Below are 20191 nucleotides of genomic sequence, written 5' to 3'. Positions count from 1 at the left end.
GCGCCGAGGTTTTGTGAATCGCGGCGGGTAAAAAAGAGTTTGCGGCGGGAAAAATAAAAAATGGAAAAAAAAATTGACAGCGACGCGGGAAAGACAGGTATACTTTTACATGGTGTACTAACTTTACACTTTGTAAAAGCAGCCCTATCTTTGCGACAGCAAACTAACACTTATGGTGACTTCACGAAGGGAAAAACCTTCGTGGATCTCCGTAAGTGCTAATTTGCATACCCGACGCTGGTTTACGACGAGAAATGCCCCCAGCGGCGGCCGCGGTACTGCATCCTAAGATCCGACAGTGTAAAACAATTACACATGTCGGATCTTAGGGATATCTATGCGTAACTGATTCTATGAATCAGCCGCATAGATAGAAACAGGGATACGACGGCGTATCAGCAGATACGCCGTCGTAACCCTTTTGTGGATCTGGCCCATAGATCCTCGTCCTGCGCATGCTCCGTTTCAAAATTTCCCGCCGTGCATTGCGCAAAATGACATCACAAGGGCGTAATTTTTTAAACTTAGACGTGACTTACGTCCATCCCGATTCATGGATGACTTAATACGAAAAAAAAAAAGATCAAATTTTGACGCGGGAACGACGGCCATACTTAACATGGCAAGTCTAACTATACGCCGCAAAATACCAGCTTTAACTATATGCCAGAAAAAGCCAACTAGAGACGACGTAAGAGAATGCAATGGCCGCGCGTACGTTCGTGGATCGTCGGAAATAGCTAATTTGCATACCCAACGCGGAAAACGACGCAAACTCCACCCAGCGGACACCGAAGTATTGCATCTACGATCCGAAGGCGTACGAAGCTGTACGCCTGTCGGATCAAACCCAGATGCCGTCGTATCTTGGTTTGAGGATTCAAACTAAAGATACGACGCGGGAAATTTGAAAGTACGCCGGCGTATCAGTAGATACGCCGGCGTACTCTCACTGTGGATCTGGCCCAAGGTTTTTATTACCTTTATACATTCTGTGCATGAATGTAAAAAACCTTCTGTGTGCTGAAGACCCTCCCCCAGCCCCCCTAATACTTACCTGAGCCCGATCTTGATCCATAAATGTGCACAAGAGTAGTGGCCTCTTCCTCCTCATTGGCTGAGACAGCAGCGGGAGCCATTCGTTCTCACTATTGTCTATCGCAGCCAGTGAGCCAATGAGGAGGGAGTGGGGGTGGGGCCAAGCTGCACTCCGTGTGTGAATAGACACACAGAGCAGCAGCTTGGGAGCTAGCCTGCTCGGGTGCCACCATAGCAAGCACTTGGCAGGAGGGAGGGGCCAAGACCGGACAACAGGATGATCAGGGCTGTTCTATGCAAAATCATTTTATTTTTTTATTTTTTTAAATCTGCCTTCAATATCACTTTAAATACTACAAAGTGCAAACACACAAGTTTTAACGGAAAAGGCTGAGTTTGATTTGCTTTGCCTACAGTGCAAACACATCTGCAATAAGCTGCACTGCATCCACACACAAAACACGACACAAAGCAGGTTAACCACACAAATGGGACTCTGCTAACCTGAGATTGACATGGGTAAATAAAGGTCATATACTGTACACAAGCCCAAGATATTTATTAAAATGTATGCACAAAAGGATGATGTAAAGTGCATTTCCCTTTGGGATTATTCAAGTAATATGAAACTATGAAATATTTATTTACATTTTCTAAATGATAGTAAAAAAATATAATGGCAATTCTGATTGATTGCAGCAGACAACACAATCTTTCCAGGTGCATTTAACCCTTTTGTGAGACAAGAGTACAAGCTATTAACCTCCTGCCCTTTGAGCAGTGCTGCCCCCAGGCCTGGCTCTGTCTTAGATGTACATTAAGGGCAACAGCTGTGATATTCGCCCTCCCTCGGAACATGTTACATGGTATGATTTACGGTCTACAACTACTGTAATCGCCAAGTTAGCAAACCTTTCAACCTTCTGAGATGGCAAGGAGGGAACATCTCCTAGCAACAACTTTTTAGGCAACTTCAATGTTACTATGCCCCCAGTCATATCATAAATGAAAAAACACGATGAATAGTTCATGTGCTCCTACAAAAGCTACTATGGTCAATATGAGTAAAAGATAAATGGCCTAAAATCAATGGTATTTATTTAAAACATACTGTAATTCTGCCTGTAACCAGATGATGTCACTAGAGTATATTAGAAATCAAATTCAAATTGATGCAACAATGATATTGTCAACCACTCTTGTGCATGCCTAACCCTAGGTTCACACATATGCAATGCAGGAACCGTAGCAATTTCAGCATCTCCCCCGCAAGCAGTTCACACTGCCCTCTGCGAACCGCTGCAGGTATCAATACAATGTTAATGACACCCCCAGATCGGTTTGCAGTGCAAACTGTGGATTGAGGCAGGAATCAGATCGCATGGGTGAGAACACCCATGCGATCCAATTCCAGTGCAGGGAAAAAAAAAGTCTGCGGTTTTCATTTTTTGCGCTATAAACAAATAAATAGAGCGACATTTTTTTTCAATGTTATTTACTTTTTGCTATAATAAATATTCACAAAAAAGATATAAAAAATTGTTTTTTTCCTTAGTTTAAGCTGATACGTATTATTCTACCTATTTTTGGTAAAAAAAATCGCAATAAGCGTTTAATGATTGGTTTGCGCAAAATTTATAGCGTTTACAAAATAGGGGATAGTTTCATTCCATTTTTATATACATTTTTTTTTACTACTAATGGCGGTGATCAGCGATTTTTTTTCGTGACTGCGTCATTATGGTGGGCACATCGAACAATTTTGACACATTTTTGGGACCATTGTCATTTTCACAGCAAAAAGTGCTATAAAAATGCATTGATTATTGTGAAAATGACAATTGTGGTTTAGGAGTTAACCACTAGGGGGCGTTGTAGGGGTTAAGTGTGACCTCATGTGTGTTTCTAACTGTAGGGGGGAGGGGCTGGACTTGTGACGTCACTGATCATCTTTCCCTATATCAGGGAACAGACGATCAGTGACACTGCCACTGTGAAGAACGGGGAAGGTGTGTTTACACACACCTCTCCCCGTTCTTCAGCTCCTGTGACCGATCGCGGGACCCCGGCGGCGATCGGGTCCGCGGGTCCCACGGCTGCGGTGACACGGAGCGCGTGACCCACGGCTGGACACTTAAAGAGGACGTACAGGTACGTGATTGTGCCCAGCCATGCCATTCTGCTGACGTATATCGGCGTTAGGCGGTCCTTAAGTGGTTAAATAGAGTGGTTTGACACTAATAATGAGTTACAGACCCTTGGTGTCTCCTCATTAATGGATGTATGTTACTGCAATCACTTCCTGTCCCAACAAGATGGCACAGGAGTGTGCGTTTGAAGCCTCACTCTGAAGTGTGGGTCACCTCCTGGTGTGGCAAGATGGAGCCAGAATGTGTGATACAAGCCTCACTCTGAAGAGTGGGTCATTGTACACAGCAGCGTCACCTATGCAACGCCATAGTGGAGGTACGAGCCAAGCCTCATTGTCAGATGCTGAGAAAGCATGTTAAGCCTCGTTTTCAGATTCTCACTATCCGTCGTGTGAGACAGTGCTGATAATAATGAGTTTACCTTCACTTGAACTGCGAGTAACAAATAGCCCGTCACCACGCTGTCAATCACAAACTGTCTGGACAACCACAGGTTTAGCCTCACTAGAATGAATGTTAAGGGCAAACCGATGTCAGCAACATCATTAATTAGAGGCTGGTTAACATATATAGAAGTAGTGACCACTTACTATATTAAAAACGAGAAAAATAAAAAATGAATTGTGAAAAATATAAAAAAAGTAAAAATTCTAAATATTATATATTATATTTCTGACAAACACCACAGGCCTGACACTCAAATGGGGTCCAGAAATAATAATATACAACACATATTAATGAACAATATAAACCCTGAGAATTAAGTTGAAAAATTAAAAATTAAAAAATCTTAAAAAAATTATGAAATTAAACAATTTTGATAAAAAAATATTTTGGTAAAAAATGTGAACCCAGAAATTCTGAAAACATTGGTAGTTTAAGCCCTATTGATGAAGACATTAATGTCCCACTCTACATTCATACAGAGTGGGGAGTGGGACTGTAAATTCAAAGATGCAGAAAGTTTCAAGGCGTGAAACTCCTCTGGTCATGGCTCCCCCCTCCAAGGGGAAATGTACCTATCAATAACAAGAAACTCAGTGCCCTTTGGATCTCAGTTGTGGTACTGTCTATAATGCCTACGTACACTATACTTAGTGTCACCACTCTTAATTTTGGCAATTTGTTCATTCACTCGGGTCGTGAAAGTACGGATCGTTCGACCATCGTACTGTTTGCCACAAGGGCAGGTTATCAAATAGACAACATACTTAGTGGCACATGTGCAAAATTGCCCAAAATCTGGTAACTTTTTAATATGTTTCAATGTTTGTTAACAATGGATTTAATTTGTCTTTGTTAAACAGAGAATGAGGTTAGCATAGACAATTTGAAAGTTTTATCGACCAATAATGAACACCTAGCGACCCTTAAGGTGTTCTGTAGCACTGAGTCGACTTCAGCTTGCCCATAAACCTTGTCAACAAACCTCTGTCTGAGAGTCATGGCTTGTGCTTTAAAAGTCTTGGTGTCAGCAGAAATTGACTACGTGGGACAGAACGAAGCCATGATCTATGGTGGCAACTATCCACAGGGGTGAAGCCATTACAACCAGTTGGTTTAAAGTAGGTTTGAAATTTAAACTGACGTGCACTGATTTAGATTTCGAGGTCTAAAAAATGTATTTTATTTTGACTGGATTCATAAGACAGAGAGATATCTTGATCGTTCTTATTCAAAAAAGTGAAGAATTGATCTAAAGACTCTGAACTGCCATTCAATAGGAGGAGGATGTCATCTATACATCTGGCCCACAGAACTAATGATGGTCTATCTTGGGCAAAAACAACATTCTCCGCCCACTTGGCCATGAACAAATTGGCGAGGCTAGGGGCAAATTTGTCACCCATCGCCACGCCTTTCTGTTGAAGAAAAAACGGTGATCGAACCAGAAATAGTTATGTTTGGTGGCGAACTCTAATAATTCAATAATGTAACTACTCTGAAGTTTGTGAGGGAATGTTCACAATCTAAAAAATTTCGAAATATCGAACTGCTTCAATCCCCAACTGATGGGGAATGCAGGTATACAGGGGGGCAACATCTGCGGTAGCCATAATGTAGTCTCCCTGTATGTCCAAGCTCTCTAAAAGTCTGATGGTATCCCTAGTATCTTTAAGATTTGAGGGTGTCCGTATGACCAGCGGTTGGAGATAAAAGTTGATGTAATGACCTATACGTGAGGTAACCGAGTCAATGGCACTTACGATACAGTAGGGTGCCCTGGAGGGTGGCACACTGGGTGGAAACTATGGGGCTCACCTAGGGTAAGTAAACTATAAGTGCACTTACGCTTTAACAACAGTATAACAAAATGTTGGTATTTAAATACATTATTTAGTGTATGTATTTGTATATATATTTGTATAAATAACTGCGCCAAGCCAGTCCACTGAATGATCGGAAAGTTTGAGTGGACCAGTTAATCAATAATGTTGTCTTTGTACCTCTGTTGAAGTTTGTTGGCCATGCATATAGGCGTGATAGTATACACTACACTGTAGTGACTACAGAGTATTTTAGCTAAATTTCTCCTTTCTATACTGCTTAAAATTATGTACCTGAAATATCTACAATTCTTTCTTTTTCTTTCTAGGTTTCTGATCAGCACTCTGTCACTGTAGAGATTCATAAGATGACCAATAAAAAAAGAGAAGAAAGCAAAGGGAACAAGAAAGAGGTGCAGAGTGATGAGACAACAGAATCTAATACTGGTACCAGGAGAGAATTCAGAAAATTGGACGCCAGTTCTGCAGACACTTCTTCTACAATGAACAGCCAGGTGAGTAACCTTAAAGTGGAACTACAGTCCATGAAATGAAATGAAATGAGGCTTGTATCGCTGGGAGCTGATCTTTCCAATCATATGACTGCTGTGATTGACTGTCACAGTGGTCATATGATCGGAAACTCCCAATTTTAATGACCAGGAGTTTTCTGTGACAATTTGGTCACTGTTCTGGGACACAGAGTGAGCATGCTTTAATCACAGAACAGCAGTTCCCCACAGACACATATGTGCAGTGACTTGGTGTTAGGGCCCAAGACCCATATTGCATATATACGTGCGGCCAGCAGTATCTAATTAAGATAAACCAAGTAAACTTCATAAACTTGGTGTTATAATCCTTGGTGTGTACAGCATTCGTAGATTAGTGATGGAATTCTGTTATGTACTAAATGTACCTTGTAGCAGAGCCTGACTTTGTAAGAGGTGACCTCTCTTTCAGCCCTGGCTCAGGAGTCACTGGAGTGGGGACAGTGAACTCGAGAACGCAGTCAGGTAGGAGTGCTTAGGATAGTTGTAGTAGCTGGCACAGTAGAAGGATGATGACCCTCCAGGGATGGTTGGAACTGCAGGTGGCAGCAGAGGTGGTTGCAGGTCAGCGGCCTGAAGAGCTGGGGGGTGCAGGATCAGCAGCGAGCTGGAGCAGGGTAAGACAAGCCGGGTTAGGTGCAGAAGCAGTACAGAGCAAGCAGCAGGCAGTAGCAGGGTCAGACAAGCCGGGTTAGGTGCAGAAGCAGTACAGAGCAAGCAGCAGGCAGTAGCAGGGTCAGACAAGCCGGGTCGGAGCAGGGAATCAGGCAGTTAAACACAGCAGGCTGAAGCGTGGTCATATAAACAGGCAAGGTCTGGCAGCAGGTAAACAACAGAAGATTAAGCAGGGTCAAAGGCAAGCCGAAGGTCAGGATTGGAGGTAACGGGTGGTCAAGCAGAGCTGGGTCGGTACAGGAAATAGGCAAACAGGTTACTGGGTACAGAGCTGCAGATCAAACAGCAGTCCTTCTAAAGGCCCATAGGCGCCAAGTAGCGCTAACATGCGTGTGCACACGCCGCCAGCACACAGGCATGCATAGGGGCCGTTGTCTAGTATGTACAGGAACGTGTGCACATGCGCGCACGCAAAAGCCTTCGTTCTGTTCCAGTAGGTCCCTGACAAATTCACTAGTTACCTAAAATTGCTGTTTGAGATACCCATAGAAGTGGGTTTTCTTATGTTTGTGGAAGGGAATGACCTCACTGTCCAGAAAGCGAAGAAATGAGAAGGATCAAGCAGGTAAGTAAATGTTTCCTGGTTTGGTATTTCTCTTATAGGCTGACATTGGCCCCCTGTTCCCGGCTTCAGAAAGTAGACCTTAAAGTGGAGTTTCCATCCCAACATTTTTTTTTTCATTATTGTGCTCATTAGACCTAAAAAAGAAAAAAAATGTTTTTACTCATCTGGAAATGCCTGTTGCTATGCGGTCCCACGAAATCTGCCTTTGGAATCACCTAGGATTCTGACATCATCTCACTCTAATGCCGCGTACACACCATCACTTTCTGCGATGGAAAAAAACGTCATTTTCAAAAACGTCAATTTAATTGACCGTGTGTGGGCAAAAACGTCGTTTTATGTCTTCTAAAAAACGACAGAAAAAAATTGAAGCATGCTTCAATTTTATGTGTCGTTTTTCAAAAGTGCACTTTTTACCTCACAGAAATTGACCGTGTGTAGCAAAAAACGTCGTTTTCTAAGACGTTTTTTCATCTACGCATGCCCAGAAGCTAGCTTCAATGGTAAAACGTGGTGGAACGTAACCTGACTTTGCAAGATCATTGTGAGAAAACGATGGTGTGTATGCAACTTCGTCTTTGAAAATTGAAGTTTCAAAAACGTCATTTTTTACTTCACAGAAAGTGTCGTTTTTTTTCATCACATAAAGTGATGGTGTGTACGGGGCATAATGCTCCTAGGAAATGTGTGTCATCATTTCCCAGGATGCAGTGCGCTACCCAATTATTACTCCCCATCCAAGACTTCCAGGAAGTAAGGGGCAAATCCACAAAGCAGATGCGCCGACTTAACTCGAGATTTCTAATTTTACTCCGCGCGTATCTTTGCGCCCGATCCTCAAAACGAAAAATCCGTTTTTTCCGTCCTACTTAAAATAATTACTCCGGCACATCCTCTGACGCAAATTACGCTAGTCACGCCGCTTTATTTGATAGGCAAAGATGCAAATGAGGGAGATAGGGCGATCCTCAAAATTAAGTGTGTGCGCCGTAGATTACGCCCTGTGCGCCGTAGATAACGCCCTGTACGCACCTGTTAGTTTTCTGGAGCAAAATTAGACTTTATAAAAGCAGCCCTAATTTTACACCAGCCCTGTAAAGGTCTGCTGAAGCAACACCATTTAGGAAGAGCTGCCAACACTTCTTTGCTTGACTTCATTGTGACTGCCAAAATGCCTGGGCCATCAATGATTATAACGGCACTCGCAACTTTACAGGCGCAGAGAAGGAGGAGGGCACAGAGGAGGAGGAGGAGGGCACAGGAGAGGATATACCGCCCACGCCAAGATCTCTTTGGCATGACTGCGTCTGAGGTCATTGGCAACTTCAGATTTAACCAGGAAGCCATCCTGGACTTAACCAGGATCCTGCAGGATGATCTGAACACCCCAACCCAACGATCCCATGCCCTGCCAGCTCACATTAAAGTTATGGCCACCCTGCATTTTCTGGCCACTGGGTCTTTTCAGAGAACATGTGGAGGTCTGGCTGGGATGGTACAGTCCTCGATGAGCAGGTGTGTGCACCAGGTTGTCCCTGCAATACTGAGACGCATGGGCAGTCAATTTGAAAAGCCCACCCAGGAGGACCAGCGAATGAAGAGCATGGCTGACTTCTATCAGATTGCCCGATTCCCACGGACCATCGGGGCCATTGACTGTACCCATGTGGCACTACAGCCCCCCCATGATACAGAGCACCTGTTCAGGAATCGCAAAAACTGGCATTCCATCAATGTCCAGGTAATCGTGGATGCCCATGGCCTCATCTGGCATGTGTGTGCCAAATTTCCAGGTTCGTGCCATGACAGCTACATCTTTAGGCAGACCAACATATCACGTGGCCGGCCGGCATATGCTCAGACCCCACCCTGGTGTCCTGGGTCGCCATCCTGCCTGCCCCTGAGGCTTGTGGCCAGGTAGGAGGGGATAGAGTGACCCTTGTGGGTTGCGGCATGTTGTGGGAGGAGTGGGAGGGGCTACCCCTGATGGTGGCCTGACTGGTGCCAGCCTCTGGGGGAGCCTCTGGGGTAGCCTCTGGGGTAGCCTCAAGGGGAGCCTCTGGGGTAGCCTCAAGGGGAGCCTCAAGGCTAGCCTCAAGGGTATCGTCAAATGTCATCAGATCTGTGGCAATAATGATTTCCCGGCCAATCTGGAGATCTTCTTCCTCCTCCCCCTCATCCTCCTCCCCCTCATCCTCCTCCCCCTCAGCCTCCTCATGAGGGGAGGTTTGGCCACTCCCCTCCCCTGGGGACTCCTCAGCAGCCTCCTGTCTTTGGGGTGGTGCAGCAGCCTGGCCTGATGGCCCAGCAATCTCCTGGTCATCTGTGGAAGACACCAAACAATCACAGGTTTGAGGATCCACACACTTGGCACATGTTCCCTTCCCCCACCCACACATGCTAATCACCAAATAAAAAAACAAAAAACCTTACCTGGCCTCACAGGAACATCAGACTGATAACCAGGCAGGCCCACCACCTGCTCTGGCTCGAAACACCGGGCCACTGCCCATTCCTCCTCAGTCAGCCGGATGGGGCATGGTCCCCCTCCTCCAGTGCCCCTCCTATGCGCAGTGAGCTTGGCCACCTTATTGCGGACCACGCTCCTCAGATCATTGATCTTTTTCTTAATGCCAGCGGGGGTTCTCGTCTCCCCTCCCCCCGCCAGATTTGTATTTGCACTTGATTTCACTGGATTTTTACCCTTTATTATGTGTTGGAATCACTTACCTTTGGTCTTTAGTACCAATCTTGGACATTTATTTTGATAACTGTACTTCCATGTTTATTTTATTTCCTTATAAGGATTTTGCTGCATAGTGTTAACCTTTTCCAGATAACCCACCTTCACAGTTCAGATTGCACACTGCTTGTAGAGTTCACCCCGCCCATTTGGTGGGACTTATTTGATCACTGTTTATTTATTTTTTTTATTGTTTATTGTTTTTTGGTTGTTGCCCTATCCCTCCATACCCACACAGCGCAGTTATTATCACTCATTTCATTTGTTTTCATTTTTGGCTGGGACCAATTTCAGGTAACTGCAGCAGTGCCCCCTAGTTTTAGAATATCGATAGCGCGAGAGCCCTTCCATTGCAATCTGATTTGTTGTTATGGCTACTTATTATGTTATTTTCTTTATTATTATTCTTATTATTTAAGCTTTTTATTGCCTAATTCCAAAAGAAAGGGAAATTCATGCCTGGTGTGACCCAATCACAGTGATAAAATATAAATCAACGTTTTTATTAGTTTGATTTGTGCTCCTTTCACATAATAATAAAGAACCTGCCTATTGTGTTACTTTCTATTATTATCTGTGTTTTTTTTTTTTTTTTTTTTTTTTTTTTTAAAGGAGATAACATATGCCAGAAAACAAATTTTCTTATTCAGTCTAACATACCAGTTTATATATTATTACAGGAAAGTTTGAACAACAATGTTGCATTTACTCTTCAAGATATTGATGCCGTCACTGAAAGTGATTTAAAAAATAATGGAGCGATCAATCAGTCTCCACGTCTGGTGCAGGTATGTTTTGATCATTTATAAGCTGTCTTTATATATGCTTATGTAATTTCAAAGCTCCTCTAAAGGAAGACATATTTAGATATAAAGTCTATTATTTTTATAGTGTTTTATTTTCATGTAATGGGGAAGGAGGGATGCAAGCCTGTGCCTTAAAGCTAAACTCCAGGATAAGCGAATATTGTCTAACTAAGTAGAAGTGCACGTGTACTCTTACTTTTTGGAATGCTGTGTGTATTTCTTCCAGAGCTGAGCAGTACTCCAGAAATTAAAACTTGCCTCTGAGTAGGACATCCTCTAATAAAGACCAGTCACTGCTGCTTTCTCTCCTTGTGCAGGATGACTGGTCTTGTTTCCGCCCCCTTGTAGTTTTTTTGTAGGCAGTCTGCAGTGAGTGAGGCCAGCTGGGTCTCTCCACAACGCTGCTCCCTATATAGGGTATGTACAGCACAGTAATGATGTCACTGCTGCCATTGCAAGGTAATACCTGGGCTTGCAAAGGCATTTGGTGCACACAAAGTGAATTTTGTCTATTGAGGAATATATTTAAAAGGTAACTCCAATTGCAATTCAAGTCATATTGTAATTGAATGATATTAAAAATTACCTTTCATTTTTGCAGGGTTGTAATTTTCTGTAAAATGCAATGAAATTTGGCTACTTGGAGGTGTTCTGTACACAGATGGTGTACAGAATGCCCCCTGAAAATGTAATCTGCTGCTTGTGTGATTGGCTTACTTAATTCTGCACTAAGCTACAAATTAGATTTTGAGCATCCCTTGCAACAATTTTTTAATTTTTGGTGAGATACTCCCAAAGGGAAATCACATCTATAGGGATGTAGACCCCACCACTTTCCTCATTAGAGCCCTGCAGGTGCAGCAGCAGATAATTATAAAACTTCTCCCATACAGATTCACTCTACACATGGACACAGACAGTTATTTCTTCAGAATGACAAAAGGTAGGAATCTGCAACAATTTGTATTTTATTTTTAATTCTAGCAATGCACATAGATCCCCCAGAGGGGAATGTTTTTTTCTCAACAACAGCAGAGTTACCCTTTAAAGAGTAACTCCGCTGTTGTTCAGAAAAAAACATTCCCCTCTGGGTGATCTTTGTACATTTCAAGGGTTATAAAAACCTTTGTTGCAGATTCCTACCTTTTGTTATTCTGAAGTAAACCCTGTATGTTTGTCTGAGCCTCAGTGATGAGTGGATCTAATGGGAGTGGTTTCATAATTATCTATTAGGTGTGCACCTGCAGGGCTCTAATGAGGAAATTGGCTGGGCCTGCATCCCTTTAGACATGTTCCTACTGGGAATGTCTCAGGGGATGCCTTAAATCTGACTTGTCTCTTAGGCAGACTTCTGGGAAAATTGGTGAGCCAATCACACAAGAAGGAACTTACAGTATGTTTCTGGGGAGTGGTCAGTACACAATCTCTGTACAGAACAACTCCAGGTAGCCATATTGCAATGCATTCTCAGAACATTACAGTGGCTGCAGATTGAAAAGGAAAGGTCATTTTAAAGTGGAGTTCCACCCATAAATATAACATTGCATCAGTAGTTTTAAAAAAAAATCATTAGTCCTTTAAGAAAAAATATATTTTTTTTAGATGCCTTCAAAGTGTTGTTGCTAGGCAGAATAGTTAATCTTCCCTCTTCCTGCACCGAGGTGCTTAAGCTTCACCGCACAGACTTCTGGGAATGTAGTGGGTGTAACTTTCCAGGAGTCTGTGCACTCCCCAGTCTCGAAGAATCATGTGACTGTGACATGTGCTGAAACCTGATCTGAAACCTATTACCCTGCTTGTGCAGCACTGAGCATGTGCGATATCTTCAAGGCTGAAATCCAGGAAGTCATACAGTCTGGCTTCATGATGCCCACACTTAAGATGGCCCCAGTCAATTTCTATTTTATAAAGTGTCTAAATGCTGTAACAACCTAACAAAACGGACCTTAGTTTACAGACTAACTTTACTAGAATACATTAAGCTTGTGTATTACAGGGGTATTTATATTTAAAAAGTTAAATTGTGGTCGGAACTCCGCTTTAAATAACATTCAATTACAATATGACTTGTGTCGCAATTGAATATGCTATATTATTATTTATTTATTTATTTGCTATTTTTCCCCCACTAGGTAGAGGTACCCTTTGAATAAAAGTTTTCATCCTTGGTTCACCTTTGAAGTTTAAATCTTATATCTATTTTATTTTACATTTTTTAAGTTTATAAGGTCTTTAAATTTATGTTTTTTTTTTTATAATTTTTACTTTATACAATTTATAGATGTGCATGTCAGGTTTGTAGTAATAAAAAGCACATAGGACCTGTTCACACTTTTATGTTTTAACTGTAACACATGCATCGTAAAGCAAAGCAGCACATGTGTCATAAAAAGCAATGTTATTCAATGAGGCTGTTGAGATCTCTGCATCGCATTACACTGCAGTTTGAAAAATGAGGCATATCCTTGTTTTTGTGCATATTCATGCACTGGGATGCCTTAAAACTAAGTTAGGCAAGGTTAGTATTTGTCAGGAGATGCACTCACTTTCTGTCCAGATGACCCCTTTTGAACCAAAATATAAAGTGGGAGGAAATCTTCTTTGGTACAGTTGTCACCAGACAGAAGCAGAGAGAAGATCTCCCCTATTATTGACATATTTTCTAGTGACATTTGTTAAATGTTGGGACTACATCCACAGTGCAGAAATCTCATATCCCTTCCTGTTGGGTATTGGGAACAAAAAATGAGAAAAAAATCTCTCCGCTAAGATCACAGACAACAATATAAACCTGACAGAGATTCCAACCTTTCCTTGTTCTATTTAAAATTAGAAACAGGGAATCTTGTTTGGAGTTCCATTAATGGGTAAAATATAACTAGATATTAACATTTATAGGTAATAACACCAGCAGTGGCGGCTGGTACTTAATTTTTTTTGGGGGGGAGCAAACAAACTGAAAAAAAAAACATAAATTGCAGCCACTGTGCCCATCAAACGCAGCTACTGGGCCCATCAATTTCCGCCACTGTGCCTATCAAACGCAGCTACTGGGCCCATCAATTTCCGCCACTGTGCCCATCAAACGCAACCACTGTGCACATCAAACGCAGCCACTGTGCCCTTTAAAGGCATACACTGTGCCATCAATTTCCGCCACTGTGCCATCAATTTCCGCCACTGTGCCATCAAATGCAGCCACTGTGCCATCAAACGCAGCCACTGTACCCATAAATTGCCACCACTGTGCCATCAAATGCAGCTACTGTACCCATCAATTGCTGACACTGTGCCCATCAATTGCTGACACTGTGCCCATCAATTGCCGCTACTGTGCCCATCAATTGCTGCCAGTGTGCTCATCAATTGCTGCTTCTGTGCCCATCAATTGCTGTCAGTGTGCCCATCCATTGCCGACACTGTGCCCATCAATTGCTGCCAGTGTGCCCATCAATTGCCACTACTGTGCCCATCAAATGCCGCTACTGTGCCCATCAACTGCTGCCAGTGTGCTCACCAATTGCCATTACTGTGCCCATCAATTGCTGCCAGTGGGCCCATCAATTGCCGCTACTGTGCATATCAAATGCTGCCAGTGTGCATCCCTCACCCACCCGGCACTTACGTTGTCTGGGTGAGGCAGCTGGTCACGGCAATGTCCTCCACGCTCCTTGATGTCTTCTCCTGTCCTCTCTTCATGTCCTCTGCTATGATTGGACACCTGATAGGTGGTGTCCAATCACAGCGCTTGTCGTTTCAGCCAATCAGGTAACAGGTAACAGAAATGAGCACCTGATTGGCTTAGAGGTGGTTCAGTGTTAGGAAAGTGAATATTCATTTTCTTTCCTAACACAAGGCTTGGCATGGCGCCCGCTGTTCACCTTTTTGGACGCCTATTAGAGCCTATGGTTCTAATTAGGTGCTTGCAAAAAATACCGAAAAGGGGTCAGGCACCTAAATAGGGGGTGGCAGCGGCGACCATAGATAGATTCATGCAATGCATGAATCTGTCTATGGTGATAGAGAGGTGGCAGGAGAGAGGAGGTGGCGCACATGCACCCCTTATGGACGCACTGCCACTGAACACCAGGGATAGTTGATCCAGGGGATCAAAAAGGATTTTTTTCCCTCGCTGCGGCAAATTTGGACCTTCCTTTATAGGGGTTTTTGCCCTTCTCTGGGTCAACTGTGGGTATAGGATTGCGTATATGGTGGTTCTTCTATTTGCTTTGTTTTTTCTATTGGGTGAACTAGATAGACTTTTTTTTCAAACTGACCAACTATGTAACTTACTGTCCTTTATTTATAATTTCAATTGCTGGCATTATTATTTTAAAAGGGTTGCTGATGAAGCTGTGACATTGTCACTTAAAATTTCACAAATATCAAATTCAATATTTTTTTTTTCAATATCTCAAATGCTCATACTCAGCTAGTTTAACAAATTGTGCATCACCAAAGAAGATAACCTTAAAAAAGAATTGAATAGATCATGTACTGATATATAATCAATAAAGTGAAACATATACTGTATAGTGAAAAATCTATAAATTAATAAATACAAATTCTTAATTCATAAACTGTTCTTAAATAAATATTAAAACAAAGTCCATAAAGTCCATCCAAGTGTCTTTAAAAAGTGCTTGCTAAAAAAAAGTGCTCCAGTGCCAAAATTGCTAGTTCAAACGGTGAATCCTCTTACCAGACAGAATTGATCTCAGAAAAAAGAGATCACTTGCGCTTTATTACACAGAAAAGAGCCAATACTCTCACCATCGGATCTAAAAGCAGCTCTGTGACCCCATCAGCAAGATTTCAGCAATAATTTGGCCATCGTATCTCAGCCACTAATCCACATGCTCCAGCAGAAATACAGAAATACATAGTAAACACAAGAAGTGTCAGAGCGCCATACTGTTGAAACCCATTTAATAAAATAGGTATTGCACTTACAAGAATGTAGAAATTACAAGCAGTATTAAAATTCAACACTGTGGCGACGGGATCAGCAGGCGCACCCGTGCGTGATGACGTCACAGGTCTAGCTCCGCCTCACACGTTTCTCCATAATAAGCATCCTCTGGGATTGGAAAACGCCTATTATGCAGGACAACGCAATTTTTTTTGTATTTATTATACGTTGAATTCAGGATTCAGGATTTTTCTAAGGTGCAGCAGTCCTATACACATAATAACCAAGCAAAAGGTTTAAAATACATATTGGTTTATTGACATCATATATACTGCTGAGGAAATCTACTAGGCAGTATACAGGTGGTTCTCAAAAAATTAGCATATTGTAATAAAGTTCATTATTTTCTGTAATGTACTGATAAACATTAGACTTTCATATATTTTAGATTCATTACACACAACTGAAGTAGTTCAAGCCTTTTATTGTTTTAATATTGATGATTTTGGCATACAGCTCATGAAAACCCAAAATTCCTATCTCAAAAAATTAGCATATTTCATCCGACCAATAAAAGAAAAGTGTTTTTAATAAAAAAAAAGTCAACCTTCAAATAATTATGTTCGGTTATGCACTCAATACTTGGTCGGGAATCCTTTTGCAGAAATGACTGCTTCAATGCGGCGAGGCATGGAGGCAATCAGCCTGTGGCACTGCTGAGGTGTTATGGAGGCCCAGGATGCTTCGGTAGCGGCCTTAAGCTCATCCAGAGTGTTGGGTCTTGCGTCTCTCAACTTTCTCTTCCCAATATCCCACAGATTCTCTATGGGGTTCAGGTCAGGAGAGTTGGCAGGCCAATTGAGCACAGTAATACCATGGTCAGTAAACCATTTACCAGTGGTTTTGGCATTGTGAGCAGGTGCCAGGTCGTGCTGAAAAATGAAATATTCATCTCCATAAAGCTTTTCAGCAGATGGAAGCATGAAGTGCTCCAAAATCTCCTGATAGCTAGCTGCATTCACCCTGCCCTTGATAAAACACAGTGGACCAACACCAGCAGCTGACATGGCACCCCAGACCATCACTAACTGTGGGTACTTGACACTGGACTTCAGGCATTTTGGATTTTCCCTCTCCCCAGTCTTCCTCCAGACTCTGGCACCTTGATTACCGAATGACATGCAAAATTAGCTTTCATCCGAAAAAAGTACTTTGGACCACTGAGCAACAGTCCAGTGTTGCTTCTCTGTAGCCCAGGTCAGGCGCTTCTGCCGCTGTTTCTGGTTCAAAAGTGGCTTGACCTGGGGAATGCGGCACCTGTAGCCCATTTCCTGCACACGCCTGTACACGGTGGCTCTGGATGTTTCTACTCCAGACTCAGTCCACTGCTTCCGCAGGTCCCCCAAGGTCTGGAATCGGTCCTTCTCCACAATCTTCCTCAGGGTCCGGTCACCTCTTCACGTTGTGCAGCGTTTTCTGCCACACTTTTTCCTTCCCACAGACTTCCCACTGAGGTGCCTTGATACAGCACCCTGGGAACAGCCTATTCCTTCAGAAATTTCTTTCTGTGTCTTACCCTCTTGCTTGAGGGTGTCAATGATGGCCTTCTGGACAGCAGTCAGGTCGGCAGTCTTACCCATGATTGCGGTTTGGAGTAATGAACCAGGCTGGGAGTTTTTAAAAGCCTCAGGAATCTTTTGCAGGTGTTTAGAGTTAATTAGTTGATTCAGATGATTAGGTTAAGAGCTCGTTTAGAGAACCTTTTCATGATATGCTAATTTTTTGAGATAGGAATTTTGGGTTTTCATGAGCTGTATGCCAAAATCATCAATATTAAAACAATAAAAAGGCTTGAACTACTTCAGTTGTGTGTAATGAATCTAAAATATATGAAAGTCTAATGTTTATCAGTACATTACAGAAAATAATGAACTTTATCACAATATGCTAATTTTTTGAGAACCACCTGTATGGGTCTTATTATGGCATTAGTGCTTTATTTGTCATTATAACTATGAGCTTGACCTAAATTAAATTGTTCATGATGCTTTCTTTTTCCCCCGTACTTCTCTTGTTCCCTTTTCCCCTCCCTGTTCTCACCTCCTTTCTGTTATTTTCTTGTACCTCGTTAAGACACTGTATACAAAATTTCACATGCTGCCTTTTGAAAAATATTCACAGAGATCTCCTCAGTTATCACCCAAAGGTTCTGTAAGTTTACAAGAAGTTGCAGCCTCACTAGATGAAAGTTTGGTATGTACTAAACCTTATGTTTACAACTGGCATGTTGTTATTTTACTTTATTATTATTATTAATATTATTATGATGTTTATTATGTTATGAAAAAGACAGAAAAAAATAATTACCACTGAGCATGCTTACAAAATAATGTTACAATCTGAGCAGAATTTTTTGGCAACACAATTTTCACAACAATTTTTACAACTATTTGAACAAGCAAAAATGTGCAAAGTATGGAGCACTTCATTAATGCAAAGTTCACATTAGCCCATTCTCTAAAACGTGATCACCAATGGATCACTCCTAAGCAGCCACTGTTCAGGAGCCACCTGCTGAATACCTGTTTTTTTATTTGTCAAATTGTGATTTTATAGTGGGACTAATTCAAGCATTTGGCACGCAGTTGCAGCACAGCCCCATTGACTTGAATGTTTTTGTTTGACACAAGCAGTGCCAATGCTACATGCCACGGCATGGCTAAATTTGCTGTGGCCATGATGCAAAGCACTGTGGCTGCTGGCAATAGGAGAGAACATAACAGAATTACCATAGCTTAAAACCATAAAAACAGTGGCACTTACATAATCCATGCTATCCCCCAGCATCTATTTATATCACTTAATGCTGATCAGTACCAACTCCACCGCTAAGTCTTCTGCTAGCTTGGTCCGTATGCAGGATGACGTCATGTAACTCCACCCAACACATTTTGTCTATCCAACCTCTTCAGGGAGCACTCCCTGAAGGGGTCAGATAGACAAAACACGTTGGGGCGGAGTTACATGATGACGTCCTGTGCAGAGACCGAGTTTTCAGCAGCCTGGATTATGTGAGCGGTGCTGTTTTTATTTGTCTTAAAATAAATTAGTTTTGTACTATGGCTTCTGTTATGTTCTGTCCTATTGCAGGCAGTTGTATGAGTGATATGTAAAAAGAGAGCAATACCGTTTTAATGTGTGGAGGTCTGGTCTGATGGCGTATTGGAACATCTGAGGAGGGGAGGAAGCATTAAATACCCCCTTAGGGAGACTGAATAGAGGAGGGGTGGAGACCCCTGGTATTACTGAGCAGAGGAGTGGTGTAACCCCCTAATAACATTGAGTGGGTATTGACCCAGGACTCAGTGGGTTGTGAAGGTGGAGGTTATACCATGGTGATTGGATGAAGATTTGGAGCACAACACATTAAGATTTAATGTTAAGTGGAGGACTTATTTTTGGGTGAAATATTGGATGTTTTTGGATTATAAGCACTTTTCCACTGGGCACTTTATTCTAAAATGATTTTTTGAGCACAAAGCACTTTATATTAGCAACTTATGCTTTTATGAATGGAAGGGATATATGAATCTACGGTATGTATTTATTGGGGGAAAAAGCATTTTATATATGACTGAATGGTATTAAGCTATATATATGAATTGGATTTACATGGAATGTAATTCGGGTGGTCGACTTGGCCATGTTTGGCTGTCTTTGGTGTGATAGAATGGTACTAATTATCTGTCTAATAGGACCATGTATTTTGCCATATGCTGGAAAGTATAGTAAAAAACCTATGGAAATACATCCAGTATGAACAATTTTGAAAAGCTAGCATCATTTACTGCATTGTATCAGTCTGCCCAGTGAGGCCTTAAGCAAAACTTAGACACAGGGGCCGCACTCATGCCCATAATGGTTAAACAAAATTCAAACAAATAAAAATGGCTGCAGAAATTTGCACGGATCTAGCACACAGTGATTGAGACAAATTAGGCTGCCGCGAGGCCCCTGTGAGTGCGAGGCCTTAGGCGATTGTCTAATTTGCATAATTAACCACTTAACCCCCAGACCATATTGCTGGTCAAAGACCAGAGCACTTTTTGCGATTCGGCACTGCGTCGCTTTAACTGACAATTGCGCGGTTGTGCGACGTGGCTCCCAAACAAACTGGCGTCTTTTTTTCCCCACAAATAGAGCTTTCTTTTGGTGGTATTTGATCACCTCTGCGGTTTTTCATTTTTGCGCTATAAACAAAAATTGAGCGACAATTTTAAAAAAAAATTATATTTTTTACTTTTTGCTATAATAAATATCCCCCAAAATATATTAAAACAATTTTTTTCCTCAGTTTAGGCCGATACGTATTCTTCTACATATTTTTTGTAAAAATAAATCGCAATAAGCATTTATTGATTGGTTTGCGCAAAAGTTATAGCGTTTACAAAATAGGGGGTATTTTTATGGCATTTTTATTAATA

At 42.0% G+C, this 20191-nt stretch overlaps 1 protein-coding gene across 2 annotated transcripts in view; it reads left to right on the top strand.

Moving 5' to 3' along the window:
- The window catches only part of KIAA2012 (KIAA2012 ortholog), a 239891-nt gene that overhangs the window by 181804 nt on the left and 37896 nt on the right, over positions 1-20191 (top strand). For both annotated transcript variants that reach the window (XM_040357236.1, XM_040357234.1), the window contains exons 15-17: positions 5785-5970; positions 10670-10777; positions 17889-17960. In XM_040357236.1, the coding sequence (XP_040213170.1) occupies positions 5785-5970; positions 10670-10777; positions 17889-17960 (366 nt within the window). The remainder of the gene's footprint in view (positions 1-5784; positions 5971-10669; positions 10778-17888; positions 17961-20191) is intronic.

Source organism: Rana temporaria, chromosome 6 (genome assembly GCF_905171775.1).
Source record: "Rana temporaria chromosome 6, aRanTem1.1, whole genome shotgun sequence".
Classification (NCBI taxonomy): Eukaryota; Metazoa; Chordata; class Amphibia; order Anura; family Ranidae; genus Rana; species Rana temporaria.
The sequence above is the reverse complement of the archived record's forward strand: the minus strand, read 5'-3'. Positions and strand labels throughout refer to the sequence as shown.